Source organism: Drosophila suzukii, chromosome X (genome assembly GCF_043229965.1).
Source record: "Drosophila suzukii chromosome X, CBGP_Dsuzu_IsoJpt1.0, whole genome shotgun sequence".
Taxonomy (NCBI): Eukaryota; Metazoa; Arthropoda; class Insecta; order Diptera; family Drosophilidae; genus Drosophila; species Drosophila suzukii.
In genome coordinates, this window is record NC_092084.1 from 7,967,316 (window position 1) to 7,993,354 (window position 26,039).

At 40.0% G+C, this 26,039-nt stretch overlaps 4 protein-coding genes across 5 annotated transcripts in view; 3 read left to right on the forward strand and 1 right to left on the reverse strand.

The window, feature by feature from the left end:
* Positions 1 to 26,039, reverse strand: part of LOC108016991 (uncharacterized) — a 48,346-nt gene that overhangs the window by 6,282 nt on the left and 16,025 nt on the right. The window lies entirely within an intron of this gene.
* Positions 6,222 to 7,306, forward strand: LOC108016992 (uncharacterized). Its single transcript, XM_017083940.4, has one exon. The coding sequence runs from the start codon at positions 6,296 to 6,298 to the stop codon at positions 7,052 to 7,054; it is 759 nt and encodes a 252-aa protein (XP_016939429.2). The 5' UTR covers positions 6,222 to 6,295; the 3' UTR covers positions 7,055 to 7,306.
* Positions 7,784 to 9,597, forward strand: LOC108016996 (uncharacterized). 2 transcript variants are annotated; one of them, XM_036820641.3, is made up of 2 exons: positions 7,784 to 7,955; positions 8,592 to 9,597. In XM_036820641.3, the coding sequence occupies exons 1-2, from the start codon at positions 7,927 to 7,929 to the stop codon at positions 9,211 to 9,213; spliced, it is 651 nt and encodes a 216-aa protein (XP_036676536.2). In that variant the 5' UTR covers positions 7,784 to 7,926; the 3' UTR covers positions 9,214 to 9,597. The 2 variants fall into 2 exon arrangements, with proteins under 2 accessions (XP_036676536.2, XP_070853552.1); XM_070997451.1 differs by lacking the exon at positions 7,784 to 7,955 and adding an exon at positions 8,159 to 8,351.
* On the forward strand, positions 19,082 to 20,050 carry nullo. Its single transcript, XM_017083941.4, has one exon. The coding sequence runs from the start codon at positions 19,405 to 19,407 to the stop codon at positions 20,044 to 20,046; it is 642 nt and encodes a 213-aa protein (XP_016939430.2). The 5' UTR covers positions 19,082 to 19,404; the 3' UTR covers positions 20,047 to 20,050.

Consider the following 26,039-nt stretch of genomic DNA (forward strand, 5'->3'; position numbering starts at 1 on the left):
CTACCTTAATTAAGTTCAACTTGCTCAATTTAAACATGTATATCAAATGCTTGATTTTACCAGATTTGCCAATACTAAAAAGGTTCTTAATTCGATTTTTACTGAGAATTCCCGTATATTAAAACGACATTTCTCAAAATCCTTGGGAATTATTTTAGGCAATATCAAATTGTTTGCCCGCAGCTGCTGCCAAGCCCAACAGCTTGTGCCAAAATCTGAACTGAGGAATATTATGATTTATCTCCACATGAGTCGCATCAACAGCTCGTGGACTTTGGTAGATGCAAATGCAAACGCAACCGAATCAGCCAAAGTTTTCACAATAAACCGGATTACGAATGTAAATAAACATCAAGCGGAGAAAAACTCCATAAGCCGTTCAATAATTCATAAGAAAACACAGACAGACACAATGGAGAGGGAGTGCACGGCGAGAAAAGAGGGGCAGGAATGCTCAGGACGACAGTCATAACACAAACACAATTATAAGTGGGGGAATGCTATTGATTTTCCTCGATTATGGGCGGCCCAAGATGTCTGCCTCACGTTGTAAGTTCCCTGGTTTCCGATTTTCCGTTTTTCCGAGTTCCCGAGAATCCGAAATCAAAGGGGCGGGACTGGGCGCAGGGGGAGTGGCAGGTGTGCCGACCAAAGCCGCTTACCTATATGCCAGAAACTCAAATGAATTTGACTCAATTCAACGTGACGCATGCAAAGGCTTCGGAGGGGCCAACGAGGAAAGAATTTCACTGGAAAGCTGCCCCCAGGAATCAAATCCCCTTATTACCTAAAAAAGTCTTGAAAAAATCGTCCTTTTCAATGAAAAATCTGCCTAAGGCAGTCAAAAACATATTATTCCATTTTCTGAAAACTTATAGATATATTTTCTTCCCCCTTTTTTTTATTAAAATATTTTTTTAATGTTTTTAAGACCTTTAAAAATATTATATGTTTTATCTTTACACTTTATTTTCAATAAATCTTCCTAAAACAGCCTACAGTTGTGTTATTTCCAGAAAGGAATGGTGTTCTAGCACTTGGAAAAATGTGTTGCATATCCCAAAGGCGCAGTCGAGTAAAGCGAGATAAGGAAATAATGTATGACCAACTTTAAGGGTAGTGGAATGAAGTATTCCTCTTACCAACAACCAAATCCCTTTAAAGCTGGCCAAAAAACTGCGATGGCACGTAAAGTGGCCATCGTAAAACGGGTCGCTGAAGAAGGGGGCGTGGCGTTAAATGGAGAATGCTTAATTGTAGGGGGCGCTTTTAGTAACGGCAGCATTTGGGCATTTGGGCACAACTGTACTTAAGTGATGCTTTAGTGGAGTGCTATCCAGCTATCATTTGCGAACCCTTAAAGTGCACTATATATATTTTAGCAATGAATGTGGTTAAATACGGATAAAGCTGTATTGGCAGCTTTGGAAGAGTTTTAAATAAACTTCTGTAGGAACAAGGCATTACTTTACCAAAACCGTGCCCAATATTTTTAGATTAACAGAGATATTACGGTTCTAGGAAATAATAAATATATGATAATATTTTCTGTATAATATTTATTAAAACTTTTCATTAGGTATTATAATCTATTAAAATTTCGATTTGAAATCAGCTTAAGAATTTTCAACTGTACTTCCATTTGCAGTTTATTTACTTCACGGCCGCTCTGGACTTTTAGACTTGTCGTGGTCAAGGACTCGCGAGCACCTGGTCCTTTGGCTAAATGGTCCTGGGCAAATCCAGGATCCAGCTGCGATGGCATCAGGTGATCTGTGATTGCCGAAATTAGAGCCTAAGTAGCCTCGCCCATTTGCGGAACACATGTGGATCGATCGTTGGATGTCCAGTGCTGAGTTTCCGTGTTTCCCCCGGCTCAGTGCCGTCGAGAAATTCCCATAGGATGCGGAAATACCATCCAGGATACGATCAGCACATCGATGGGCATTTCCGAGCGCCCGCGACTTAACTTGACCCTGTCGCGGGATCAACAAGTGCGCTGCCATCGCATCGCGGCAATCATCATCATCATCGAGCTACGGATGGGAGAGTCCTCAGGAGGTAAGTGTATATCTCATAGATATCCAATCTACCTGCTCGATCTGGGCCTCAGCACGCGGTACGGTTTATGGCTTTATGGCCATGGCCAAGGAGTTGCCGGCGATACACGGAAAATGCGTTTCGTAAACAAAATTCGGCCTCCATTCGCCTTTTCCACCTTTCCACCTTTCCACTTTCACATTTTCACATCCCTCCCTCCCTTCATCCCGCCCGTTCATGATTTTTTGTGTTTTTTTTCGATTGTTTATTTGTCACAAGCAAAAAAGATGGAAAAACAGAATATGGTAAACAGAAATTGCATTGATGCTCCTTATCACAGATGTCCTGCGACCGCGAGAGTCCTGGAAACGGTCATGTCCTTGCCATTGTCTTGGCCTCATCCTTCGCTTTTCCTTCTTTTTCTTTCTTTTTTCCACCCCGGCCAGCTGGCTCAATAAAAAAATATCCGAGCCAGAATCCAAGACAATTGCTTGGCTTGCACTTGTGCCAAAAGTTGCATACAACTTCGTTGAGTACGCCGGAAAAAATCGGGGGCAAGTTGGACTTTATTGCAGGGCCATTTTTTAGCTGTTATAACAGGTAAGTACATTGTAGCTATTGTAATAATAATAAATGGACCCTTGAACCACTCACAGATCATTAAGGGACAGCATAAGAGTTGGAATACCAAAATTAGTAAGCAAGAAATATTTTACATAATTATTTTACAACACTATATATCATAATAATATAGGGAGTAAAATGAGACACTGTAGACTTTTGCTATCATATCAATGGAGGCTATACAGTTATATATGTCACAATTGGAAAATTATTTAGTTATGTGAATTTATTCCCTGGCCCTTAAATATTTTTTCTTTCTGTGCACTATAGTTATTTTATTTCAGTTTCGGTTTCAGTACCATTGCAACGATTTGGGGTCCCCGGCACGTCTCCTACTTTTGCCCCTAAGTTCGGGCTGCCCCTCCGAAACCTTTGTGTCAATGGCATTTCAATTTCGTGGCCATTTCCTTGGGGGCTTCGTGCGGATTGCTCTGCATCCAGATCCAGTCAGTTCGCATTTGATGGCAACTCAGCTGGACTCAGCCGAACTGGATTCTTGGACCAGAGAATTGGGATTGCCTTGGCCCCTGGCTTTGATTTCTGCCACAAAGTTGCGAATCTGTCCAAATGCTTGGAATCCCATCCTCGATTCGATTGCTCCTTTGGCGCAAATAAAGTTTGCACACTGCATACGCGATTGATGCACTTCGTTGGATGGCCAAAATCCTCCGGGTTTGATTGTTATTTAAATGCAGTTGTAAAAGTTACGGACCATTTGCTTTAACTTGCCTCAAGTTTGTTATTTAATTAAGGTAAAATGTGGAACTTTTTGGAAATACTTCACATGTGGTGGTGTAAGAAAGCACATGAGGATGAAACTCCATAAAGTATATACGTATTTACGCAGGCAAGTACAGATAGCTGCAAAATAATTATTCCTTAAATTGCAAAAGGTATGATATGTAACACTTTCCAATAATTAAGGAACTAAATGACATGTAATCCTATTTAATATTATTTTTTATAATCATAAGCAGCTTTATTGTTTAAATTATATTGGCAGGCATTCTGCTATTATTTTGAACACAGCTGTCATCAGTTTAAAGCAAATATAGCTACTTGAGTGAATTTTGTATGCAAAGCAATGAGGAAGTCGTGAGTTAGCTTTGCATCTTACTTAGCTAAATTGTCAAGGGTCATTCCTCATACGTGCTACTTACCCATTTGGAATTTCTCTTTATCAGACCCCCCCCCCCCCCAATCGAAGGATACATATGTACTCTTGAACCTATCCCCTGGTCTTACTAGCAACTCCGCAGATGCCATTTGCACAAGCTTAAGAGAACACAGAAAGAAAAGGACCGTTATAAATTATAATACTCGGAACATTTGACATACAAATTGTATTATTAGAGAGATATATAAATAGATTAAAGATAAAGGTAAAATATGAATATTTCCTTTTGTTTTATAAACTTTTTGTATACATTTTTATATACATATTTGTTTTCTTTTTGCTTCTAAGGGATATTTTCCTCTCAGTGAACTTCGACTTCCGTTTCCGCTCTTTCACATCCAACATGGAGACCTCCCGAAATGTAGACCCGTCACGTGCAGCGAACAAATGCCGGAGTTACGTGACTGCCAAGCGGATGCGGATGCGAATGCGGATACGGATGAGGATGTGGATGCAGATTTCGATGCAGATACGGATCCAAGTTCGCTAAACAAACGAGAGAGCGAGACGGCGAGAGAGAGAGAGCGGGAAACTCCGCCGAGGAAAATGTAGGAAAGGCGAGGAAATTCCGCTGCGCGTTTTCCCAGCCGAGAAATGCGGGAATTTCAACGATTGCGTGTGAAAATGCAACAAGAAACCAAAACAGCAAACACCAAATGTGCGATAGTCAAATGAGGCCTGAGGTTGGCCAGTTGTTCGGCTGTTCAGTTGGCCGGGAACAAGAGCCAAGTTGGTTCCCAGTAAAGCCGAAAGGAGAACCCGTAGGTTGTTTAAACGCCATGGGTATTTGTATTCGAACCCGGAGACCCCAAAGGAAGCGGCGATTATCACGTGCCACAGCAGTTGCATTCCGTTCTAGGGATACACTCGTAATATAGGGGTACGAGCCCATCGATAAGGCGACTAAGTTGCAGATCTTAGGGGTTCGGGGTTCAGGACGCAGGGTCTTGAAGGCAGGCGGGTTTTCGGTACTACCCAGCTGTACTTTACAAATATTAGGTAACTTATTTAAGAACTGCCTAAACAAAGTTGTTGTAGCCAATATGAAGCTGAGATGATAAAATATTGGTCATTAAGTTTATCGCCTTTTATTTTATAATTTAAGTATATGGCAATTTTGATAAAATATATTAATTTTAAAGACATTTTGAAAGAATAGTTTAGTCTTAAGTGAATTTTTTTGATAAGTATGTATTTATTTTAAATGTATTTTTAATAGTATTTTATGAATTTTAAAAGCTTACTTCTTATAAATAAAGTTAATGGATCTTATAAAAACAAGTTTAATAAACCCACTATGAGTTCATTTATTGAGAGAAACTTCTAATGATTTTCGGGACTTGGCAACATTGCTTTCAGAGCTATTTATTGACCAAAATGTCAGGTGGTTTTAGGCAATTAAAAGCGAACGTGTGAAACATTCGGGGGTCCACTTGTCAGGGTCAATTCGTCTCATTTATGCCCCATTTCGAGTTGCAATGGCCATTCATTGGCCATCGTCATTGCCAACACTTCATTGAGCGCAAATCAAGCGCGAAATAATTTGCCAATTTCAATTCTCCATTTTCCCAATGTCGTTTCACATTTGACACAATGACGATGAGAATGACGATGCCTATTTCGATTTCGTTTAACCTTGAGCTATTGAGTCCAAGAATGGGAGAGCTGTTCCATTGAGGAGTTTTCGCCCGAAATAGATCGAAGTCGGTGCAGCTGGTCTTTGGTATTTAGTATTCCGTATTTGGCTATTGCTTTCTGGTTTTTGATTTGGCCAGGAAAAGGTCCTGTCCCGCTGATTCGAGACTTGTGGCCGGCGTCAACGGCGTTCCGAGGACTGCGCCACGGCGTTTACACAACAATTGGCCAAGGAAAGGACGAAGGATCTGGCCAAAAACAAAGGCACAAGGCCACCGACCAAAATGACTGACACGATGGTCAGTACACCAGCGTAATATATCTTCTGAGCCATAACTCATAGCACTGCAGCACTTAGTATTATAATATATGACAAGGCAGATAAAAACCGAAAAGGGTTATGGCTAGAAAAATATTAAAAATAAGAAGGCAGCGAGGAGTGTACGAGTAGCATTACCAGAGACCATCCTTAACTCGTTAGCCAGATCGAAAGTGCTCGAATCAAGGACGTTTTTCGGCAGGATTTCAGGTACTGCCATCCACCGTGTTTTTGGCCAAATTGCCGGGCCATAAAGTACCGCGTATTTTCATGAAATCCCGTTCGCGGATTAGGCCAGAAGATATCTGAAAACCTAATCAGGTAGCTGGACTGGCTGGATGGTATAGGTAATTCCTGGAACCGCTGGATCCGAAGTTACCTGCTGGCCGAGTATATAAATCCCACGGGTTTATGGCCAAGCCAAACAGTTGACAAGGAATTGTCAAGCGAACAACATCTTACCAGAGTTACCTAAATATTTTATAAAGCAAACGTAGATCATGGGCTGTTGTGCGAGCAATCTGAAACTGAAGGAGCTGAACCTCAACAGCAGTATCTATTTGGCAGCTGATGGATCGGGTTCAGGATCGGGAAAACGCTCCCTGAAGCGGTTGTATAGCAGCCGAAACAGCAGCGGAGTGGGCAGCAGCTCATCCTCGTCGAAGAACTCCTCCAGCCGCAGCATTTGGAGCCGATCCAGTCAGCCTATCTGCGATGACTTCGCCGAGCAGCCCCAGCTGGACAGGTCCTGTGGCTATTACACTTGCAGCAGTGCCAACTCGTCGCCCAGGAAGCACCAGGAGAATGGCGATGAGGAGGAGGAAGAGGTACTGATGCGCACCCAGGACATGAGCGAGGCCTCCCAGTCCCGCAACTCCACGGAATCCCATCCGATGGCCGGCAATCTGGAGTGGGAGATGTACATGATGCAGCAGGCGCAGCGCATCATGCCCAAGACATCGTCACCCATCAGCCAGAGGAGGGGCAATGGCCACATACCGGCCTCGTCCTACCAGAAGTGGCGGAACTACCTGCAATCCACGCCCGCACACATGCTGCACAACGTCACCCACATCCCGGAGGCCATTGCCGGCCACTTTTGCCCCACTGGCTTCCCGGGCTTCAGCGATCTTGAGGAAATGGAGAGCGCGGCCAAGCGGTTCAAGGTGGATTTGGCGGAAGAGCCAATGGAGGAGCCGCTGTACACCACCTACCAGCTGCTGGCTGGTTACACGCACACCATATCCACAGATCTGTGAATAGGAAGCCTCTACATCCCACCCCACCCCTTCAATCGCACCATCTCCGCTTGGTTCGGAGTGGTTCGGTGATTGATGGACCCATTGACGTAATCCCCGGCGAGGACTGGCAACAGGTGTGCCAGCTGTCAAACAGTTGGGCAAATACTCATTCTACCCCTTCGACGATTCCATTGCCCAGCAATGGCCATCGCATACGCACGATTTTACAAAAATACACACTTTTTTTTACTGTATATCATACAACCTAGATTTAAGGACAGAACAATTATATTGTACGATTGCTATTTAAATCGTTCTCCAAAATATATTTTATAAAATCTTAACACAATGGAATTTTGAACGTTAACACTTATCTCCGGGTTCACATCACTGGGCAAAAAAATTGGTTGCGAATGTAAGAACAGTACGGATAATCTGTGTTGTTAAAAAACAACGCATTGCTTGTGCCATTTACTATGCATTCAATGCGATTCGCATCAAGTCTGCGTCGGAGTTCACGGATCTTTCCCTTTAAAAGTTCTAAAATATTAAAAAACAGATGTTCCCAAGAGTAGAAGATTATGTCAAAAAACACCGAAGACAATTCGTGAAGTTAGTATATTTTTTTACTTTCTATTTCGGCTTTAAGGAATACAAGCCCTGGAACAAAAATAAAAACATAGCAAGCGTTTTCCTTTCTCTCTTCGAATAGTTACATTTTAAAGGACAGTTTTCATTTATTATCGAAGTAGTACACGTCGCTCAGTAAAAAACACATATTACAAAAAATTTAATAAAGCAAGCATTTCCTATTCACTCTGTAAATATCTAACAGTTTTAACATCAGTCACAACTTAGCATCGTACACGCATACACCTTATAGAAAAAACATGGGACCTATTTATAGTATTCTTAAAAAGTAAGTAAAAGTATTTAAATGTGAGCACGAACAATACCATAAAAAACACCACGTGTCTTAATTTTCAACGTCGGTAAAAGTTTCAAATCTACTTTTTAAAATTAGAATTCGAGTCCGGACCAAATATAAAAACATAGCAAGCGCTTTCTAATCACTCTACAAATAGGTTACAAAGGTTAATGCCAGTCACAAGTTAGCATCGTACACACGCACGAACACACTACACGTCCAAACGCATTAAAAAATAAATCTATTTTATAAAAAACAACACAATTTTGAAAAAATTTAACGGATAGCTAGCCGTACAACAGTAACCGGTTCTATATTATTTACAAACATCCGTCGGTACAACTACTCAAAAATGATGCGCTTATTTTCTGGTTTTTTTAAACGAAGGTAAATCGGATTAATAAAAACGCGAATTCAACATTGAATATTAGAAAATCCTGTTAGCTATACCATTTATAAAGAATGTTGTATTCAATTTATTGAACAATTTTCTTTTAACCGAGGCATGGGTAAATTTTTGAACGTTGCCCTACTCGTCTGTAGATAGTATTTAGTATCCATTCGTTTGATGGAAGTCAATCATGTCTTCAACTAATTTAAATTGTATACACCTTATTAATGTTACAGAGAGGAGGAGGCGAAAAATGATGAGCCGGTAGTCGCTACCGAATCCATTCCTCTAGTGCATGAAGGCAGCGAAGATAACGCGGTGGTCCGAGAAGTCACGCCAAGAAATATAAGAAAGAGGCGTGCTCCGGTGAGTAGTACAGATGAACAACCGGCTAGAAAAACCAGAAAGAAGGCCAAAACCGTTTCCCCATCAATTCCTACGGAAGAGGACTCTGCACCTTTGCAGGAGGAGAGTAGGGCTTTGGTCAACAATTCAGCTGAAGAACCGGCTATAAAATCCAGAAAGAAGGCCAAAACCGTTTCCCCATCAATTCCTACGGAAGAGGACTCTACACCTTTGCAGGAGGAGTCTATCGATGTAATGTCTCCAAGAAAAGGCAGGAAGAGGGCTTTGGTCAACAATTCAGCTGAAGAACCAGCCATAAAATCCAGAAAGAAGGCCAAAACCGTTTCGCCATCAATTCCTACGGAAGAGGACTCTGCACCTTTGCAGAAGGATTGTATCAAAGTGGTCTCGCCGAAAAAAGGCAGAAAAGGGGCTCTGGCTAAAAATTCAGATGAACAACCGGCTAGAAAAACTGGAAGGAAGGCCAAAAACGTGGACAAGTGTAAAACGTGATGGACTGGATCGGCGGTGGGCTACTACTGCCGACATCGTAAGCGTGAAATCTGTCAGATCCGGGAGCCTCGGAGATCCAAATCTATCGTACCATTAATTTGACTTTTTATGGGTGTTCCTTGTTATTTTTTCCTCCTTTTTGGCCATGTCGCCTGGATCGAAAAGCGGAAATTGTCACTTTGGCTTGAGTGAGAGAGATTGGTCGAGATTTCTGGAATTCGGTTATTAAACACGGCAGTCGGAATCGGACCTACGCAGATCCAGAAGACGTTCACTGGAAGGAACTAGTGCTACAACCTCGAACCTACAAAAACGAGATCACAAACTTGTACAGCACTGATGGCAAGGCAATCGCTACAAATAAAATTCTAAATTCAGAGTGTATTCTTAAGTTGAAGTTTTTATTTATGTATCAATAGTCTATAAGAGACGCGAATTCTTAAGCATCCCAAAACTCAATAGTAGTGCCGATCCATTAGGATTATTGGAATCCTATCTCGACTATAGCGTTCTTCCTTGTTTCCTAGTGCCGAACAAATTGTACTGATTATAAATCCAGTCTGTCTTCTCAAGCCTGACAGGAATCCAGAGAGGTTACTTCGATCTAGTTTATAATGCTCATTACTACCAGGGGTTACTACGATCTTGTAATATATGTTATCAATTTGTATTATAAGATTGCCTAAGTAAATGAACAAAAAAGATTTCACGGAGAAGTGTTGGAGATTGTTAGCCCATGTCGTTAACTGCTAGAAACAGTCAGTCTTTTAGGTGAACGCCTTGATTTGAAAAACCTCAAAAATAACGAGTTCTTTTGACTAAAATCTGAATTCCTTTTTTCGCCCTAATAAAGTCAGTGTTTTGGCTGTCCTATTGCAAGTAAGGGTCAGAATGAAGAATGTGATACCTCGTTGAGTTCGTGTCTTCATTTCCAATCCAATGGCATTCCAACCTGGAAAATTTTTATTTTTGCCATTTTTCGCAAAAAAACATGATAAAAAATGATAAATTGGGTCAAAAAATAAATGTTCCTTAAAGTGATGGGGATCGATAGCATGTGTAGCAAGCTGCTCAAAACAGTCGGTTTTTTAGCTGTACGCCTTGATTTGACTAAACTACGACTGAAAAACCATTAAAAAATGAGTATTTTTGACCAAGATCTGAATTCCACAAATAAAAAAATGAGAAATTGGGTCAAAAAATAAATGTTCATTAAAGTGATAGGAATCGATAGCATTTGTAGAAAGCTGCTCAAAGCAATTGGTCTTTTAGCTGTACGCCTTGATTTGGCTAAACTACGACTGAAAAACCACTAAAAATGAGTATTTTTGACCAAAATCGGAATCCCAAAAATAACCGATGTTCCCCCTTATAAAAAATAAGAAAATGGGTCAAAAAATAAATATTCCTTAAAGTGATGGGTTTCGATAGCATTTGTAGAAAGCTGCTGAAAACAGTCGGTCTTTTAGCTGTACGCCTTGATTTGGCTAAACTACGACTGAAAAACCACTAAAAAATGAATATTTTTGACCAAAATCTGAATCCCAAAAATAACCGATGTACCCCCTTACAAAAAATGCAAAAGTGGGTCAAAAAATAAATGTTCCTTAAAGTGATTGGAATCGTTAGCATATGTTGCAAGCTGCTCAAAACGGTCGGTTTTATAGCTGTACGCTTTGATTTGGCTAAATTACGGTTGAAACCCCATATTTTTGCTCTAAAAACTTAGTTTTTTTGTCCTTCATAACGCAATAAAATAGCCAGTGATTGAATTACGAGCTCGACGAGGTATCACATGTCATATTAGGACATTTTTTGTTTACTTTTTCGGGCTAAATTCGGGTTTTTCAAAGTATTAGGGAAAGCACCCTAAAATTGTATATTATAAGGCTTTAAAAACAAAATATCCTAGCAATACTTAAATACCCAATTTCGATTGGCACTAATTGTTTGTATTTTAAAAGCAAATGTTTTTCCTAATATGATTTTAGAGCTCGCCAAATAATTTCTCCCACATAACTCATATTTCCACAACTTTCCGCCCAGCCCATTAACTGATTGCCGGCCACAAAATGTTTTGATTGGGCTTTGATAATACAAAATTCAACAGCCGCCGCAAACCGCGCAGAGTGTCGGAAAGCTGGAAAAGTTCGGGGCTCATTCCAAATTCAAATTGGTGGAAAGAATTAGTAGCCTGCTGCCCGTAATTACGCGGATAAATGTGCATTAATTAGTGCAGCCCAGCTAAAGGCGATTGAAATTGGAATGGAAATGGAAATATTTAAAACGAAGCCAGAGATAGGCAAATATGGATTATGGATTGCGGCTTTGGAATTACATTATTAGCATTTGTAATTAGTGTAACACTAGGGAAAACCTTCTATTTTACCATACCCTTTCTTTGCTGGGGATTTCCTGTTTTGGGTAAGTATAAATATAAAATCCTGAAAATCAGAGGGAATAAAACGTAAACTCCATACTTAAAATGGGCTCTGGAATATAAACAAGAAATCAGTTTTGTTATTATTTCTCTCTCACTAGAAATCCGATAGCCCCGCCGTGTTTACAGGGTATCGGTTGGCAGTATCGATTTTAGTGGCTTGTCAAGTGTCTGGGTGCCCACTTAAGTACCCCCCGCCACACCATCGCACCTCAAGTTCCCGCATTTTCCTGACATTTTTCCCGCTCCTTGGACTCCGCGGACAATGTAGAAAGAGACGGCACCACTGTGAAAAGGGGCGGGTGAAAGAGACAGGGTTACCCAAGTAGTTTAGCTTGCATCGGTGAGTTGCCATAATTGGTGCGGGCTCTCGATTGTTCCCGCAATCAGTCAATCATTCAATCAATCAATGACTTCGACCACTATGCACTATAATTTTAGCCGGCGAAAGAGAGGGGTACATTGGGGCAGAAAGAGACGGGGCGCAATGGTGTCGCACCTCATTGCGAGGTGAAAAAGGTGGCCAACAAGTGCCATGATGATTATTGCGAAACTTTTCCTCTCACCAGCGAAACTTTTCGCCAGAGACAACATATGGTAACTGGGAAAAATTGTGAAGAATAAAAAAGGGGGAAAGAGCACGGGGTTAACATTAAAGGCCCGTTGAAGTGTCAGAATTTTCTTTATTTAATGCAGGCCAACTTTTGCGCCGTCTGACTTTCATGAGCTGCACATAAAAATGATATAGAATTATTAAGTTTTTTCCGTTTGGCCTGTTGGCTGCCATAAAGAACAAGTGTAGCCAAAAAAAAAAGGAAGGAAAAACCCTGCCCCAGGGGCTCTCTTTCCCCATCTCTTTCACTCCGCCCATCTGGCTGAATAATAAATAGTAAATGGTGTTATTTTATAGGGAATTTATGCGCAGGGAAACTGCCAAGGAATCAAATAAGGATGAGAGCGCCATTCTATTGTGTGGAAAATTGAAAAAATCACTTATTATATATTTGGAACTTATCAATTAGAAAAAAGGAATAAAGGGCAGTTAAAAATACAAAATCATTCAAATTATTAGGCAGCCAGAAATATATTTTTAAACAGAAAGAAAGAGATTTTGGAGACGAGCACTTGCCAGTCACTTCCGGGCACCTTTTTCCACCCATTAAATCCAGAACATCGTGACCTAACCCCTGGCCAGCAAAGGTCCATGAAATATGCAAGCTGACATTGACCCTGGAACCCGGCACAATTCCGATTGCGATTCCCCTGAACTTTTCAACTCTCGGGACAAACTTTAAAGTGTCAAACTGTTAGCATGCAACCAAGTGGGTAAAAAGAGCAAAATACCCGGGTTAAATCAAACTATTCAGGGCCGGCAACAAGGCGTATACATAATTTAAGGGCCACTAGGCTAACACAGAAAGAAAAACAAGACAATATTAGCTCCCTGTTTGCACACAAACTTTTTTATAGTTAAGTATAAGTCTCAACTTTTTACTAGCAAGTCGTTTTAATCGGCTCCGTTTTATGAGCCATTGGGGAGTTTACTTTTGAGGCTTGTTTGTAGTACGTGTATGATATGAATGTTGCAATTTGACATATATATGATGTGATATGAGTAGATGATCCATTTAAATATGTACACAGAACAAAAAAAGAAGCAAGATGATAAACATATCAAAGTGATACTCTTCGTATCCATTCAGACGTTATATTAACAATCATCAAAATGATCATGATATCATAGCGTTTCTTTTTCTCTGTGTAGAGATTGAGAATCAAAATAGTAAGCCTTGAAATTTTAAACATTAATGTGGAATTTAAAAAAATTTAGAAGTCTCTCGAAATTGTATAAGTGCTGGCTACAGAAACCCACCGAATTTGGTGGTTTTTCTCGCCGTGTGTCCTGTGGGAAGGATAAGGCTAAGGACGAGGTGCGGCGAAAGCCGAGGGACTTTGCTGCCGTTTGACAGCCGCAAGTGTTTGGCTGACTCCAACGCGACACTTGAGTCCAGGACGCGGACTCGAACTCGAGTGGCGGACAAAGCAAAGTGGTCCGGAAAAAACAAAAGGCGCGAGGCTGAACGGGAGCAAACTCAAGTGGTTCGTGGTCCTTTCCGAGATGATCTGGCCCAGATTTGAGTTCCTTGAGCCCCGTTTTGGTAAGCCGGTGACAATCGGCAATCCGCTCTAATTACAATCTGGCCACAATTGAGGATTGCTCGCGTTGCGTGTTGCAAGTTGCTAGATGGTAGATGGTGGATGGTAGTCCATTCAATCCACACATTCAATTGAAATCCCTTCAAGATTTGCCTAATCGGCTGCCCCTTGACCCTTCCCCCCGCCAGTCGCGTGCTCTGCGGTGTGAAATCTGGCCGAAGATTACCGCGGATCTGCGCGGATATGCCACACATACAGACATTCATACATACATACCTAACAATTTTTGCTCTATGGCCTATGCCCTATGGCTCACATATATGTACGTGTCTGTATAGGGATCAAGTGGCCAGATTAGGGATTCCGTGGAGGAGGGGGAGGTGGAGAGTGGGCGGTGGGCGGGGGTTAAGTCCTTGTAAATCCATCGGCGGGATTAGGACATCTTGCGGTTTTAATGCCAGGCAGCCAGCGAGCCAGCCAGCCAAAAACCAGCCTGCAGCTGTGGCCATCTAAGCCACATTTAAGCCATTTAGAGACGCTGATGAATTTATGGAACGTCCTACTCGGTGGTTCTGTCACACTCTGAGCTGCTCTTTTTGGGTCCAGAATACCCTATATCATAGGGTATTTGTAATTTGAGGTACACTATGTAATAAGTTCTGCCCATCTTGAGTATATCTTCATTATTATTACAACCATTATTAGAATTTCAAGGATTATATTTATTTAGTTCCTTCGGATTTCGGGTTCTTATTTCTTAATTGGTTAATTTAATTTATATTTTAAGTTTAAGCCAGTCTTGATTGTATCTTCATCATAATAGTTCCATTTGAATTTATCAAAAAATATTTATTTCAGGTCCTTGAGATGTAAGGATCTTGTTTCTCGAGTGCCCAAAAGTATGCAATGGTCAAATGAAAATGTGGCTTTTTTCATTGCCTACATTCAAGCTGTTTAACTATATCTACCTTTACAACCTCAATGATAAGACGTAATAAAACACCCAAGGGTAAGTCAAAATTCGACCTACGAAACAAAGCTTTTCTTTTTTATTGATTTTCCCCATGTGTGTGTGTGTGTGTGTGTGCTGTGTAAAAGAAAATCAAGGGAGGATTGGGAACAGGAACAGGGAATTTGATGCGTGCCAGTGCCAGCATCAAAACTCCAGTGGAACATCGGGGGATTGGGATTGGGGGATTGGTGAATTGGATTGGGGGAGCGGAATGGATGGACACGGCCATCGTTCACTGATGGATAGTTCCATTGATTGGAGTTGCCACCATCGAAATTGAAAACCAAGTTAAACAAACAAAAATACATTTTTCGTCTCCCTTTTATTTTTGTGCTTAAACAAACTCAATTATGAAAAGTAAGGGAAATGTTAGTTTGAAGTAGGATAGGCGATGCCCATGATACCCATTAAATTATTGAAAGTATAAGTAAGCAAAGGGGTCATTTCGGAAAATTTACAAAAGAAACTTAGGGATTAAACATATTTTTAATCGATTTCTGGTTGCAATAAGAATATATAGTACTATATACTAAGTTACTTTAATAATATTATATAACATAATCATTAAAGATATCTTATTTTTATCAATTCTCCCGCAATAACTAAAGGGTATCCCTCATTTGTAACAAACGGTAATTTGGAGTTTCCCCAACAGCTGAAAAAGGGACGATGGTATCGGGTGGAAAATTAGGGGGCCAGCGCAAAAATTGTAAACAAAAGACCCATCCATATTTTCGTGTGGGGAGTGTGTCAAAATCACATTAGATGCTGTTAACTTTTGTCAGTGACTGTGTTTGGTTGGCTCGCATTCTTTTTTGGTCAATTTGTTTGTTTGCCCGCAAATTGATTGATTGCTATTGATGCCTGATTTGTCCTTAACCCTCACGCACAGTGTCCTTGCCCTTATCCTTTGGACTCTATATGGATTATCTTCCTCTTCCGCGTTTCGCTCTGCCGAGATTTGTGGTCATTCCAAATGGCTTTCTGTGGCCCAACAAATTACAGAAGACAAAGTTAACTGGGCGATGGTGTTGGGAGTGTGTGAGTGGGTGATTGAGTATATAAGTGTTATTAACTTTGGCTTACACTTGGCTTGTGTAAACTTTGTAATCTACTTGGGGGCAGGGGCGATCGAAAAGGATTGATTTTGTGGTCTGCTAAGGGGCTTACTTGTGGAGACATTGATTAAATAGGAAATGGAACTGCTGAACTAAAGGGTTAGATAATGCTTTTAAAGGATTTAGCACTAGTTATCCCTCAATTATTGCTTTTTACTTTTATTTCGACAATTGAAGAGGGCATTTTATAAAACCGTATGATATCTTACAGTTTTACCTATAAGCTTTAGATTATAATAATCCTTGGAATTGCATTTCCAAACCAATAAGTCCCTGTTAGTTCAAGCTTTATCTTCATGTTGGAATATCTCCTTGAATAAAATTAAAAGTAGAACCACGCTTTTGATAAAGGACCCAATAAGTTGTACACTCCCACCTGGCGAAAGTTCACCTTTGATTCGAGCCATTTTATCTTAATTTTGAATGGCAAACTTTTGCAAAATTCGCTTTGTCAGCTTGGGGACTGCCCTTTATTGGCATTTTCTATTTCGCCCGACCCTCTGTCCATATATTTTCCCTCTATCCTCGGGGAATTCGAATGACACCTCTACGCGTGACACACAGGAAAATATTTACAGGATAAAAACGCCTTTGTCCTTCGGAATGTGCAGTGGCAAAGGAAAAGGGTTGATTTGCATGGGGGAATACACACATCGGGTGGCGAAAAGAAAATGAGAGCAAATAGAAAGAGCTAGGGGAATATTCCCAGATGCATTTTTTATGCCCCTGAAAGGGTTAAATAAAAAACAATTTTTATGCCATTTTCCATTTACTTTTTTATTTTCTGTATTTTGTCTTTTTTATGATATGCAGACGTGTTGGTCAGGTCGTAAAAGCCTTTTAAAAACGCTGCCAGGTAGGAAATGCATTGAATTCAATAGCGTGAGCCATGGAAAATCCGAAAGTGGGAAAACGCGGATAGCTCGATTTACTTAAAAAATACAAATTCAATTTGTCACTGGCCTTTGACATTGACACTGAAAACTGCGAATCAATAAAATATGTAATTTACGGGGAAGAAGCACTAATTAATTGCCAGCCGCAAAATGTGCAATTAAACGAACTGTGGCGGCAGTTATTCAAATATGCCCATATGCAAATGTATCTGCTGCAATAATAATTGGTATCCCCTTTTTATTTGGCATTTAACAAATGACTGCAATTAAATGGAATTTTCTGGACAAACGCCCAGAGAGGAGTCGAATCTATGGGACCTTTGTTCCTCTGCAATTTCTCTGAAAGCTGAATCCTGTCAGGCGGCCCACTTGGAACTCCAAAAGCCGCAAATATCTGTCCACCTGACCCCCGTAGATTTCCATTCTAACTGCAGTTGACAATAAAATGCTCTCTACATACTTTTGGGTCACAGGGAACGGATTCAGAGAGATGCTCTTTTAGGAATTTATCAATTAAAATTACAGATTATATTATAAGTATATAGTATTTTACTATATTAGCTTGAATGAAGCTTAAGGCATCGGAAATAAAATACAAAATTGTTAGCTCACTAATAGTTCAAAAATTCTTATAAATATATTTTAGCATATTTTCAAAGTTACTTTAGACTTATTTTTCTGGATTTTGCAATACTTTAACATTAATTTAGCATTCAATATTTTCTTTATGGAATTGTGTAGAGGAAATGGATAGTCTACAACCCCCCAAAAAACCCATTTATTTTACTACTGCCTGGAATTTTCAAATGAATTTTAGGTTTTTGGTTTGCTTTGCCCCTAAAGAATGGAAAAAGCGGAAAATGGACACTACCGAACTGGACCACAAGCCGCACCCCTTCACCCTGCGTTGACCTTCGTCCTTTGGCCTCGAATTTTCCAGAGGAAAACAGCGAACAAGAGAAGGTATTTTGTGTTTCGATTTTAATGCAATTAGAGGCTGCATCGAAAGCTGCAAATAAGTGGAAGATGAGCGGGAATTCAGGGTCATTGGGGGTTTCCACAACAAACCCAATTAATGGGAAATACGAGTACTCGGGGCTACGAAATGGGATTTTATCCAGAGCGAGAAAATATCGGTGTTTTTAGATAGGTAAAAGTCAAGTCTAATCATATATTAAATAATTTTTCTTATATTTTAATTTACGCATATTTGATTCACAGTCATAGCATTTTCATATTTCATCTCAAACTGTTTGTTGCTATTTCTCTCAGTGTATTTGTGCACTTTAATTGAGCTTCATTATTTTCTCCGGCTTGCTTTTACGCAGTTCCCACTGTACATATGTCTACTTATAATAATGGCAAAGCAGCTTATGTCCTCGCCCACGCAATTACTTATACACTCGCAGGCACGCACACACACTCACTTATACACACTCGCACACAAAGACAAAGGCAGAGGAAGAATTGATGAAGGCTCTACTGACATGCAAAGACTGATTGACACACAAAGCGAGCATTCTGCCAGGATGCTTAACCATGGACCTCGAAACTCGCAGCTCGCAGCTCGTATACGAACCCGGACCCTCCGCCATCCAATTCCTGATTTCCACCAGACCCCCATCTACACAGAGAGAAACCATGTTGAAGCTCCTTTAAGCTGTAAGCAGACTGGTAGAAAACAGGTTGGTTCTTTATAAAAAAAATATGGCTTGATTGGTAAAAAAAGAGCTGTTAAAATTTAAAGTTTTTTAGGATTTCTATTATGTGGCCCCCACTGGCATTTATATGTATTTCGTTTTCCAATTCTCTAATTTTTATGAATATTGTATTTAACCATGCAAGTTTTTCCTTACTGTCTTGTGCTTCGTTTATGGCTTTGCTGCAATTCATTAAGAATTTCCCCCTGCGATGACAGCCGAGTCTTAAGTGGCTGTACCACCGCCCCCCTTCTGGGATTCTTGCCCGCAGAAGTGCAGCCACCCACTACAGCGAGCAATTATGTCTCGAGGATGTTGGATATGCTGGCCAGCGAGCAGCAGGCGACAGCAAATGACAGGTCATTAAATGCCCTCTGCCTGCTGGCCAACCTCGTCCCTATTTGTCGACCCTCGACCCAAGCCCCCTTGCACGTGCAAGGATTGCAGGGGCAATAAAAAAGAATCGCGACTGTTGCAAAACCCCGAAATCGCGGCCAAATGTTGCCTCATAAAACTATGCAAAACAAGGGGATTATGGTCAGGGTTAGGGGTCAGAATTTTATGAAGGTCGCGCGGGTTGCGAATAAGACCTGATCCCTATTAGGTACACCAGGTACCTGATACCAAATTTTAGGGTATATATGCCTGCCGCCCAGTGGCAATCAGTATCAGTTGTCCAACAACAGTTACAGCGATAACATCGTGTTTGAAAGAAGATATTCCAACGAGTATTACAAAGAGCGACCGTCAAAACATTCAAGCAAAACATAACAGCAAATCAAAGATACAAAGTGTGCCCATTACACCAAACGATTCGCAAAGAGTGACCATCACATTTGAATTTTAGAAAAACCTAAGTTTTTGAAAAATGGGCAGCACTCATTCCACTGAAAATGTGAAGAGCGGAGAGGACTCGACCAGCCCGGCCAGTCCTGGTATTTTCTGCACTCCCCTTCCCGGTTTCATAAACAAAATCCAGAGAATCCTGCTTCGCAAATTGAGCATTTCGGCCAGGAAGCAAAAGCGACTTAGCAAGCGGCCCAAGCAAATCCTTCGGCCCATGCCCCGCTGCTCGTCCTTCGGATCCTGCGGCACCCTGCTGACGCCCAGTAAGAAGTCCGGATCCACACTAGCCGATCGTCGATATGCCCAGTGGAAGTGCAGTTTCGAGCACTTGGCCCAAAAGCAGCAGCGACTCCACGACATCAGTGAGGCATTTACTGGACAGACCACGCCCCGCGGATTCCCCTCCCACACGGATCCCAAGAGATGCCTGCTTCCCGAGGAGTCCGCTCTGCCGGAATCCCCACTCTACGACATGGTCGGTGGCCAAAAGATCCGTCGCCGTCTGAGCCTGCGCAGCCACGCCCCCGTGCGACGCCCTTCCGCCCGCCAGAAGGCCGACCTGGCCAAGGTCGATGCCCAGTTCCAGCGTGACCTTCGCGATCTGGAGGAGTACTACGGCGGCTTTCACTTTGCCCAGCGCCGCGAACGACTGGTGAAGATCTAGGATGTTTTTTTTTATAAGATATACCCATTTTATATAGCCAATATTGTGATAGCTCGTAAGCCTTAGGTCCTGAATAAAATTCGAAATGAAACACATATAAAAAAATCTTTTTTCTGTACCATTACAAATTTGATTGAATAAGAGGGTTGACCCATGTCTTGGGCGAGTTTGTTACATATATTTAAATTTATTTTTTGACCCATTGTCTCATATTTTATAAGGGGGTACATCGGTTATTTTTGGAAGTCAGATTTTGATCAAAAATACTCATTTCTTAGTGGGTTTTCAGTCGTAGTTTAGCCAAATCAAGGCGTACAGCTAAGAGACCGACTGTTTTGAGCAGCTTTCTACAAATGCTATCGATTCCTATCACTTTAAGGAACATATATTTTTTGACCCATTTTCTCATTTTTTATAAGGGGGTACATCGGTTATTTTTGGGATTCAGATTTTGGTCAAATATACTCATTTTTTAGTGGTTTTTCAGTCGTAGTTTAGCCAAATCAAGGCGTACAGCTAAAAGACCGACTGTTTTGACCAGCTTTCTACAAATGCTATCGATCCCCATCACTTTAAGGAACATTTATTTTTTGATCCAATTTATCATTTTTTGTAGGGGGGTGCTCGGCTATTTTTGGGATTCCGATTTTGGTCATAAATACTAATTTTTTAGTGGTTTTTCAGTCGTAGTTTAGCCAAATGAAGGCGTACACCTAAAAGACCGACTGTTTTCAGCAGCTTGCTACAAATGCTATAAATTCATATCACTTTAAGGAACATTTATTTTTTGACCCAATTTCTCATTTTTTATAAAGGGGTACATCGGTTATTTTTGGGATTTAGATTTTGGTCAAAAATTCTCATTTTTTAGTGGTTTTTCAGTCGTAGTTTAGCCAAATCAAGGCGTACAGCTAAAAGACCGACTGTTTTGAGCAGCTTTCTACAAATGCTATCGATTCGTATCACTTTAAGGAACATTTATTTTTTGACCCATTTTCTCATTTTTTATAAGGGGGTACATCGGTTATTTTTGGAATTCAGATTTTGGTCAAAAATACTCATTTTTTAGTGGTTTTTCAGTCGTAGTTTAGCCAAATCAAGGCGTACAGCTAAAAGATTGACTGTTTTGAGCAGCTTTCTACAAATGCTACCGATTCCTATCGCTTTAAGGAAAATTTATTTTTTGACCCATTTTCTCATTTTTTATAAGGGGGTACATCGGTTATTTTTGGAATTCAGATTTTGGTCAAAAATACTCATTTTTTAGTGGTTTTTCAGTCGTAGTTTAGCCAAATCAAGGCGTACAGCTAAAAGACCAACTGTTTTGAGCAGCTTTCTACAAATGCTATCGATTCCTATCACTTTAAGGAACATTTATTTTTTGACCTAATTTCTCATTTTTTATAAGGGGGTACATCGGTTATTTTTGTGACTCAGATTCTTGTCAAAAATACTCATTTTTTAGTGGTTTTTCAGTCGTAGTTTAGCCAAATCAAGGCGTACAGCTAAAAGACCGACTGTTTTGAGCAGCTTTCTACAAATGCTACCGATTCCTATCGCTTTAAGGAAAATCTATTTTTTGACCCATTTTCTCATTTTTTATAAGGGGGTACATCGGTTATTTTTGGAATTCAGATTTTGGTCAAAAATACTCATTTTTTAGTGGTTTTTCAGTCGTAGTTTAGCCAAATCAAGGCGTACAGCTAAAGGACCGACTGTTTTGAGCAGCTTTCTACTAATGCTATCGATTCCTATCACTTTAAGGAACATTTATTTTTTGACCCAGTTTTGCATTTTTTGTAAGGGGGTACATCGTTTATTTTTGAAATTCAGATCTTGGTCAAAAATACAAATTTTTTAGTGGTTTTTCAGTCGTAGTTTAGCCAAATCAAGGCGTACAGCTAAAAGACCGACTGTTTTGAGCAGCTTTCTACAAATGCTATCGATTCCTATCACTTTAAGGAACATTTATTTTTTGACCCAATTTCTCATTTTTTAGAAGGGGGTACATCGTTTATTTTTGAAATTCAGATCTTGGTCAAAAATACTCATTTTTTAGTGCTTTTTCAGTCGTAGTTTAGCCAAATCAAGGCGTACAGCTAAAATACCGACTGTTTTGAGCAGCTTTCTACAAATGCTATCGATTCCTATCACTTTAAGGAACATTTATTTTTTGACCCATTTTCTCATTTTTTATAAGGGAGTACATCAGTTATTTTTGGGATTCAGATTTTGGTCAAAAATACTAATTTTTAAGTGGTTTTTCAGTCATAGTTTAGCCAAATCAAGGCGTACAGCTAAAAGACCGACTGTTTTGAGCAGCTTTCTACAAATGCTATCGATTCCTATCACTTTAAGGAACATTTATTTTTTGACCCAATTTATCATTTTTTATAAGAAGGTACATCGGTTATTTTTGGAATTCAGATTTTGGTCAAAAATACTCATTTTTTAGTGGTTTTTCAGTCGTAGTTTAGCCAAATCAAGGCGTACAGCTAAAAGATCGACTGTTTTGAGCAGCTTTCTACAAATGCTATCGATTCCTATCACTTTAAGGAACATTTATTTTTTGACCCATTTTATCATTTTTTATAAGGGGGTACATCGGTTATTTTTGAAATTCAGATCTTGGTCAAAAATACTAATTTTGTAGTGGTTTTTCAGTCGTAGTTTAGCCAAATCAAGGCGTACAGCTAAAAGACCGACTGTTTTGAGCAGCTTTCTACAAATGTTATCGATTTCTATCACTTTAAGGAACATTTATTTTTTGACCCATTTTCTCATTTTTTATAAGGGTGACATCGGTTATTTTTGGAATTCAGATTTTGGTCAAAAACACTCATTTTTTAGTGGTTTTTCAGTCGTAGCTTAGCCAAATCAAGGCGTACTGCTAAAAGAACAACCGTTTTGAGCAGCTTTCTACAAATGCTATCGAAACCCATCACTTTAAGGAACATTTATTTTTTGACCCATTTACTCATTTTTTATAAGGGGGTACATCGGCTATTTTTGGGATTCCGATTTTGGTCAAAAATACTAATTTTCTAGTGGTTTTTCAGTCGTAGTTTAGCCAAATCAAGGCGTACAGCTAAAAGACCAACTGTTTTGAGCAGCTTTCTACAAATGCTATCGAAACCCATCACTTTAAGGAACATTTATTTTTTTACCCAATTTCTCATTTTTTATAAGGGGGTACATCGGTTATTTTTGGGATTCAGATTTTTTTAAAAAATACTCATTTTTTAGTGGTTTTTCAGTCGTAGTTTAGCCAAATCAAGGCGTACAGCTAAAAGACCGACTATTTTCAGCAGCTTGCTACATATGCTAACGATCCCCATCACATTTAGGAAAATTTATTTTTTGATCAAATTTTTCATTTTTTATAAGGGTCACATCACGTTTTTTTGCGAAAAATGGCAAAAATATAAATTTTCCAGGTTGGAATGCCATTAAATTGGAAATTAAGCCGCGAGCTCAACGAGGTATGACATTCGCCATTCTGACTCTTAATTGCAATATGTCATCCAAAATACTAATTTAGGGCGAACAATAGGATTCAGGTCTGTCAAAATATCTCGTTTTTTTCAAGGTTTTTTACTCGTAGTTTAGCCAAATCAAGGCGTGCAGCTATAAGACCGACTGTTTTAATCAAATCACATTTGGGAAGTTGTATTATATTTATAATATGTACAATTTACATAGATGTGACTAATCAAAAAATAATATTTCTCTGGCTTAATGAGTAAAACCAGACGAATTTAAATCCCCTTTATCATCGGAACGGAACTTAATAACTCAAACAGATAAGTGCAGCAATCAGGGATTGCTATTAATCGTTAATCAGCAAAAGGCCAACAGGTGAAATCTCAAATAGTGAAATTTTAATGGCATCGTGCTTCGATTTTCACAGCAAACATTTTGCCGTTTGGACTATTTGCAGTTTTTCACTTTTCGCCATGCCAATAAGAGGTGGCATAATTTTCAACGCCGAGAGTTCATGCAACTATTTTTAGCGAGTTAAATTATTAAACGGGTGGGCATAATGCGAAGTGGGCACTCTCGATCGGAATCAAAATCGGGGGCAGGGTCAGAAAGGGGCGTGGCACCGAGAGGCGAGCCAATTAATCAGCTGCCAACTATACATAACAAAAGCCAACAAAAAAGCAACAAAGTGCATCAAATACAGACAAAAGGCAGACAGAATTGAAAAATTTGCAAGTACTTGGGGAAAAGGGGCGGGAAAATTGTGGGGGATTGGGGGTGTGTGAAAAACACTGGTGCCAAGGGAAGCTCTTAAAGGCCTTGCTCGATTTTTTTTCTTATTTGCTATCACAGAGAGGAACAAATTTTTAGGGCACTTTAAAAATATAAATTATAATGATGATTATTCACAATGCAATATCATTATTATTATCAATATTATAAGACACCATGTATCGAATATAGTTCTTTAAAATCTCCACATTTTCCCACGGTGCACATATATTTTTCTACACTTTTGCCAACCGTCACAAATAATTATTTTTGTATTTTTTGGCAGCTCGCTTTCATCTTCAGCCAGCCAATTTTGCAATTTTGCTGCAGATTGGCGGCGAATGAATAATGATTCCGCCTGCAATTCCGATTTCCGAGTAATGATGCACTTTCCCCAATCACACTCAAACTTTTCGGTTTTCCCGGGAAATTAATGTCGCGGGGATGGAATGGCAGGAGGGCATAGATGACCCCATAATAATGCCCCCTAAAAAATGCAAATGCCGCAATGAAATATTTGTGGCGCTGTCGTCGCCAAGTTGAACGAACTGCCACACAAAAAAAAAAGAATTCTGAATGGCCGTCATGAAAGAATTGAAACGAAATTGAAATGGATGGGTGCGAAATGGGGGAAAGTCGAGGGCCTGACCGACATAAAACAAAATTCCGAACAATCCAAATATTAATGCTTCAATTTGGCCAACGCTCTCTGACTTTCTGGCCAAAAGCTGTCCAAAGTTTGGCATTGAATAATGAGAGTGCAAGGGGTTTTAGAAATACGAATGACAGGTTGCAGAAATATTTCTGGACTTTATGACACTGTAGAATATTTAAACAGGGAATTAAATTTAATTATTCTCAGTTGATAAATAAATATATTGAGCGACTATTTTATTGAAATGACCTTTAGGTTCTGACAAAGCCAAACCTCATCCCCTTTGAACTCTGACCGCCATTTGGAGCACAGACACCACCACAATGCAGGGCCTCAATTATTCCTCATTGATCGGATGGCAACACTTTGACCATTAGCCTACCGACTATATATGTTTGTATATACCTCCCAATCGATACAAGAAACCGAGAACCAAACCAATATCAATATCGAGGGCAAGACCAAAAATCAGAACCAGAACCTAATGTCACGTGCAGACAAAACCAAATCAACAAATGAAAACTAATAGGCAATTATAGGCAAATGTTGGTAAAAGGGGTGGGTTTGAATGGGGATGGGTTTGTTGGTGGGTGGTCTATAGTCAAGGTCGCGGTCACAGACCGCGTGAAATATGTGGTTGAGCAATATGTCAAAGGGAAAACCCAATTGGAATTTGCCTTAGTTTAGCCGTTTACCTGAAAGGGCGTTTACAAAAATCGTTAACAAAATTTGTAAATAAGTTAAATAACAATTTGGTTAAAAGCAATATCTGTTCCTTAATGAAAAACACTTTATCTGTTTGGTTTAAAATTCCCCATTTGCTATTCCGCTCACTCGTTTACTAATGATTATATTGCCAGTCAATTCTTGTTTGCCACCATTTTCATTTGCCTTGCGCCATTTGGTGGCAACCACATGGAAATTTTCACGCCACTTGAGGCTCCCTTAGAGCTTTCCCTTTTTTTCCTAGGAAATTTGATTTTACGCTATTTATTTAAATTTATTTATACTTTATCTGCAATTTGGTCGTTGGCAACATGGGCGAACGACGAGCAATCTCCGCGTCATCCTAGACTCATCCTGT

What these genes read in the sequence shown, in the direction of transcription:
- LOC108016992 (XM_017083940.4), top strand. Translation starts at nt 6,296, where the DNA reads ATGGGCTGTTGTGCGAGCAATCTGAAACTGAAGGAGCTGAACCTCAAC.
- nullo (XM_017083941.4), top strand. Translation starts at nt 19,405, where the DNA reads ATGGGCAGCACTCATTCCACTGAAAATGTGAAGAGCGGAGAGGACTCG.
- LOC108016996 (XM_070997451.1), top strand. Translation starts at nt 8,317, where the DNA reads ATGATGCGCTTATTTTCTGGTTTTTTTAAACGAAG. An exon ending in TCTGGTTTTTTTAAACGAAG is followed by an intron (nt 8,352 to 8,591) that starts GTAAATCGGATT and finishes TTAATGTTACAG; the next exon opens with AGAGGAGGAGGCGAAAAATG.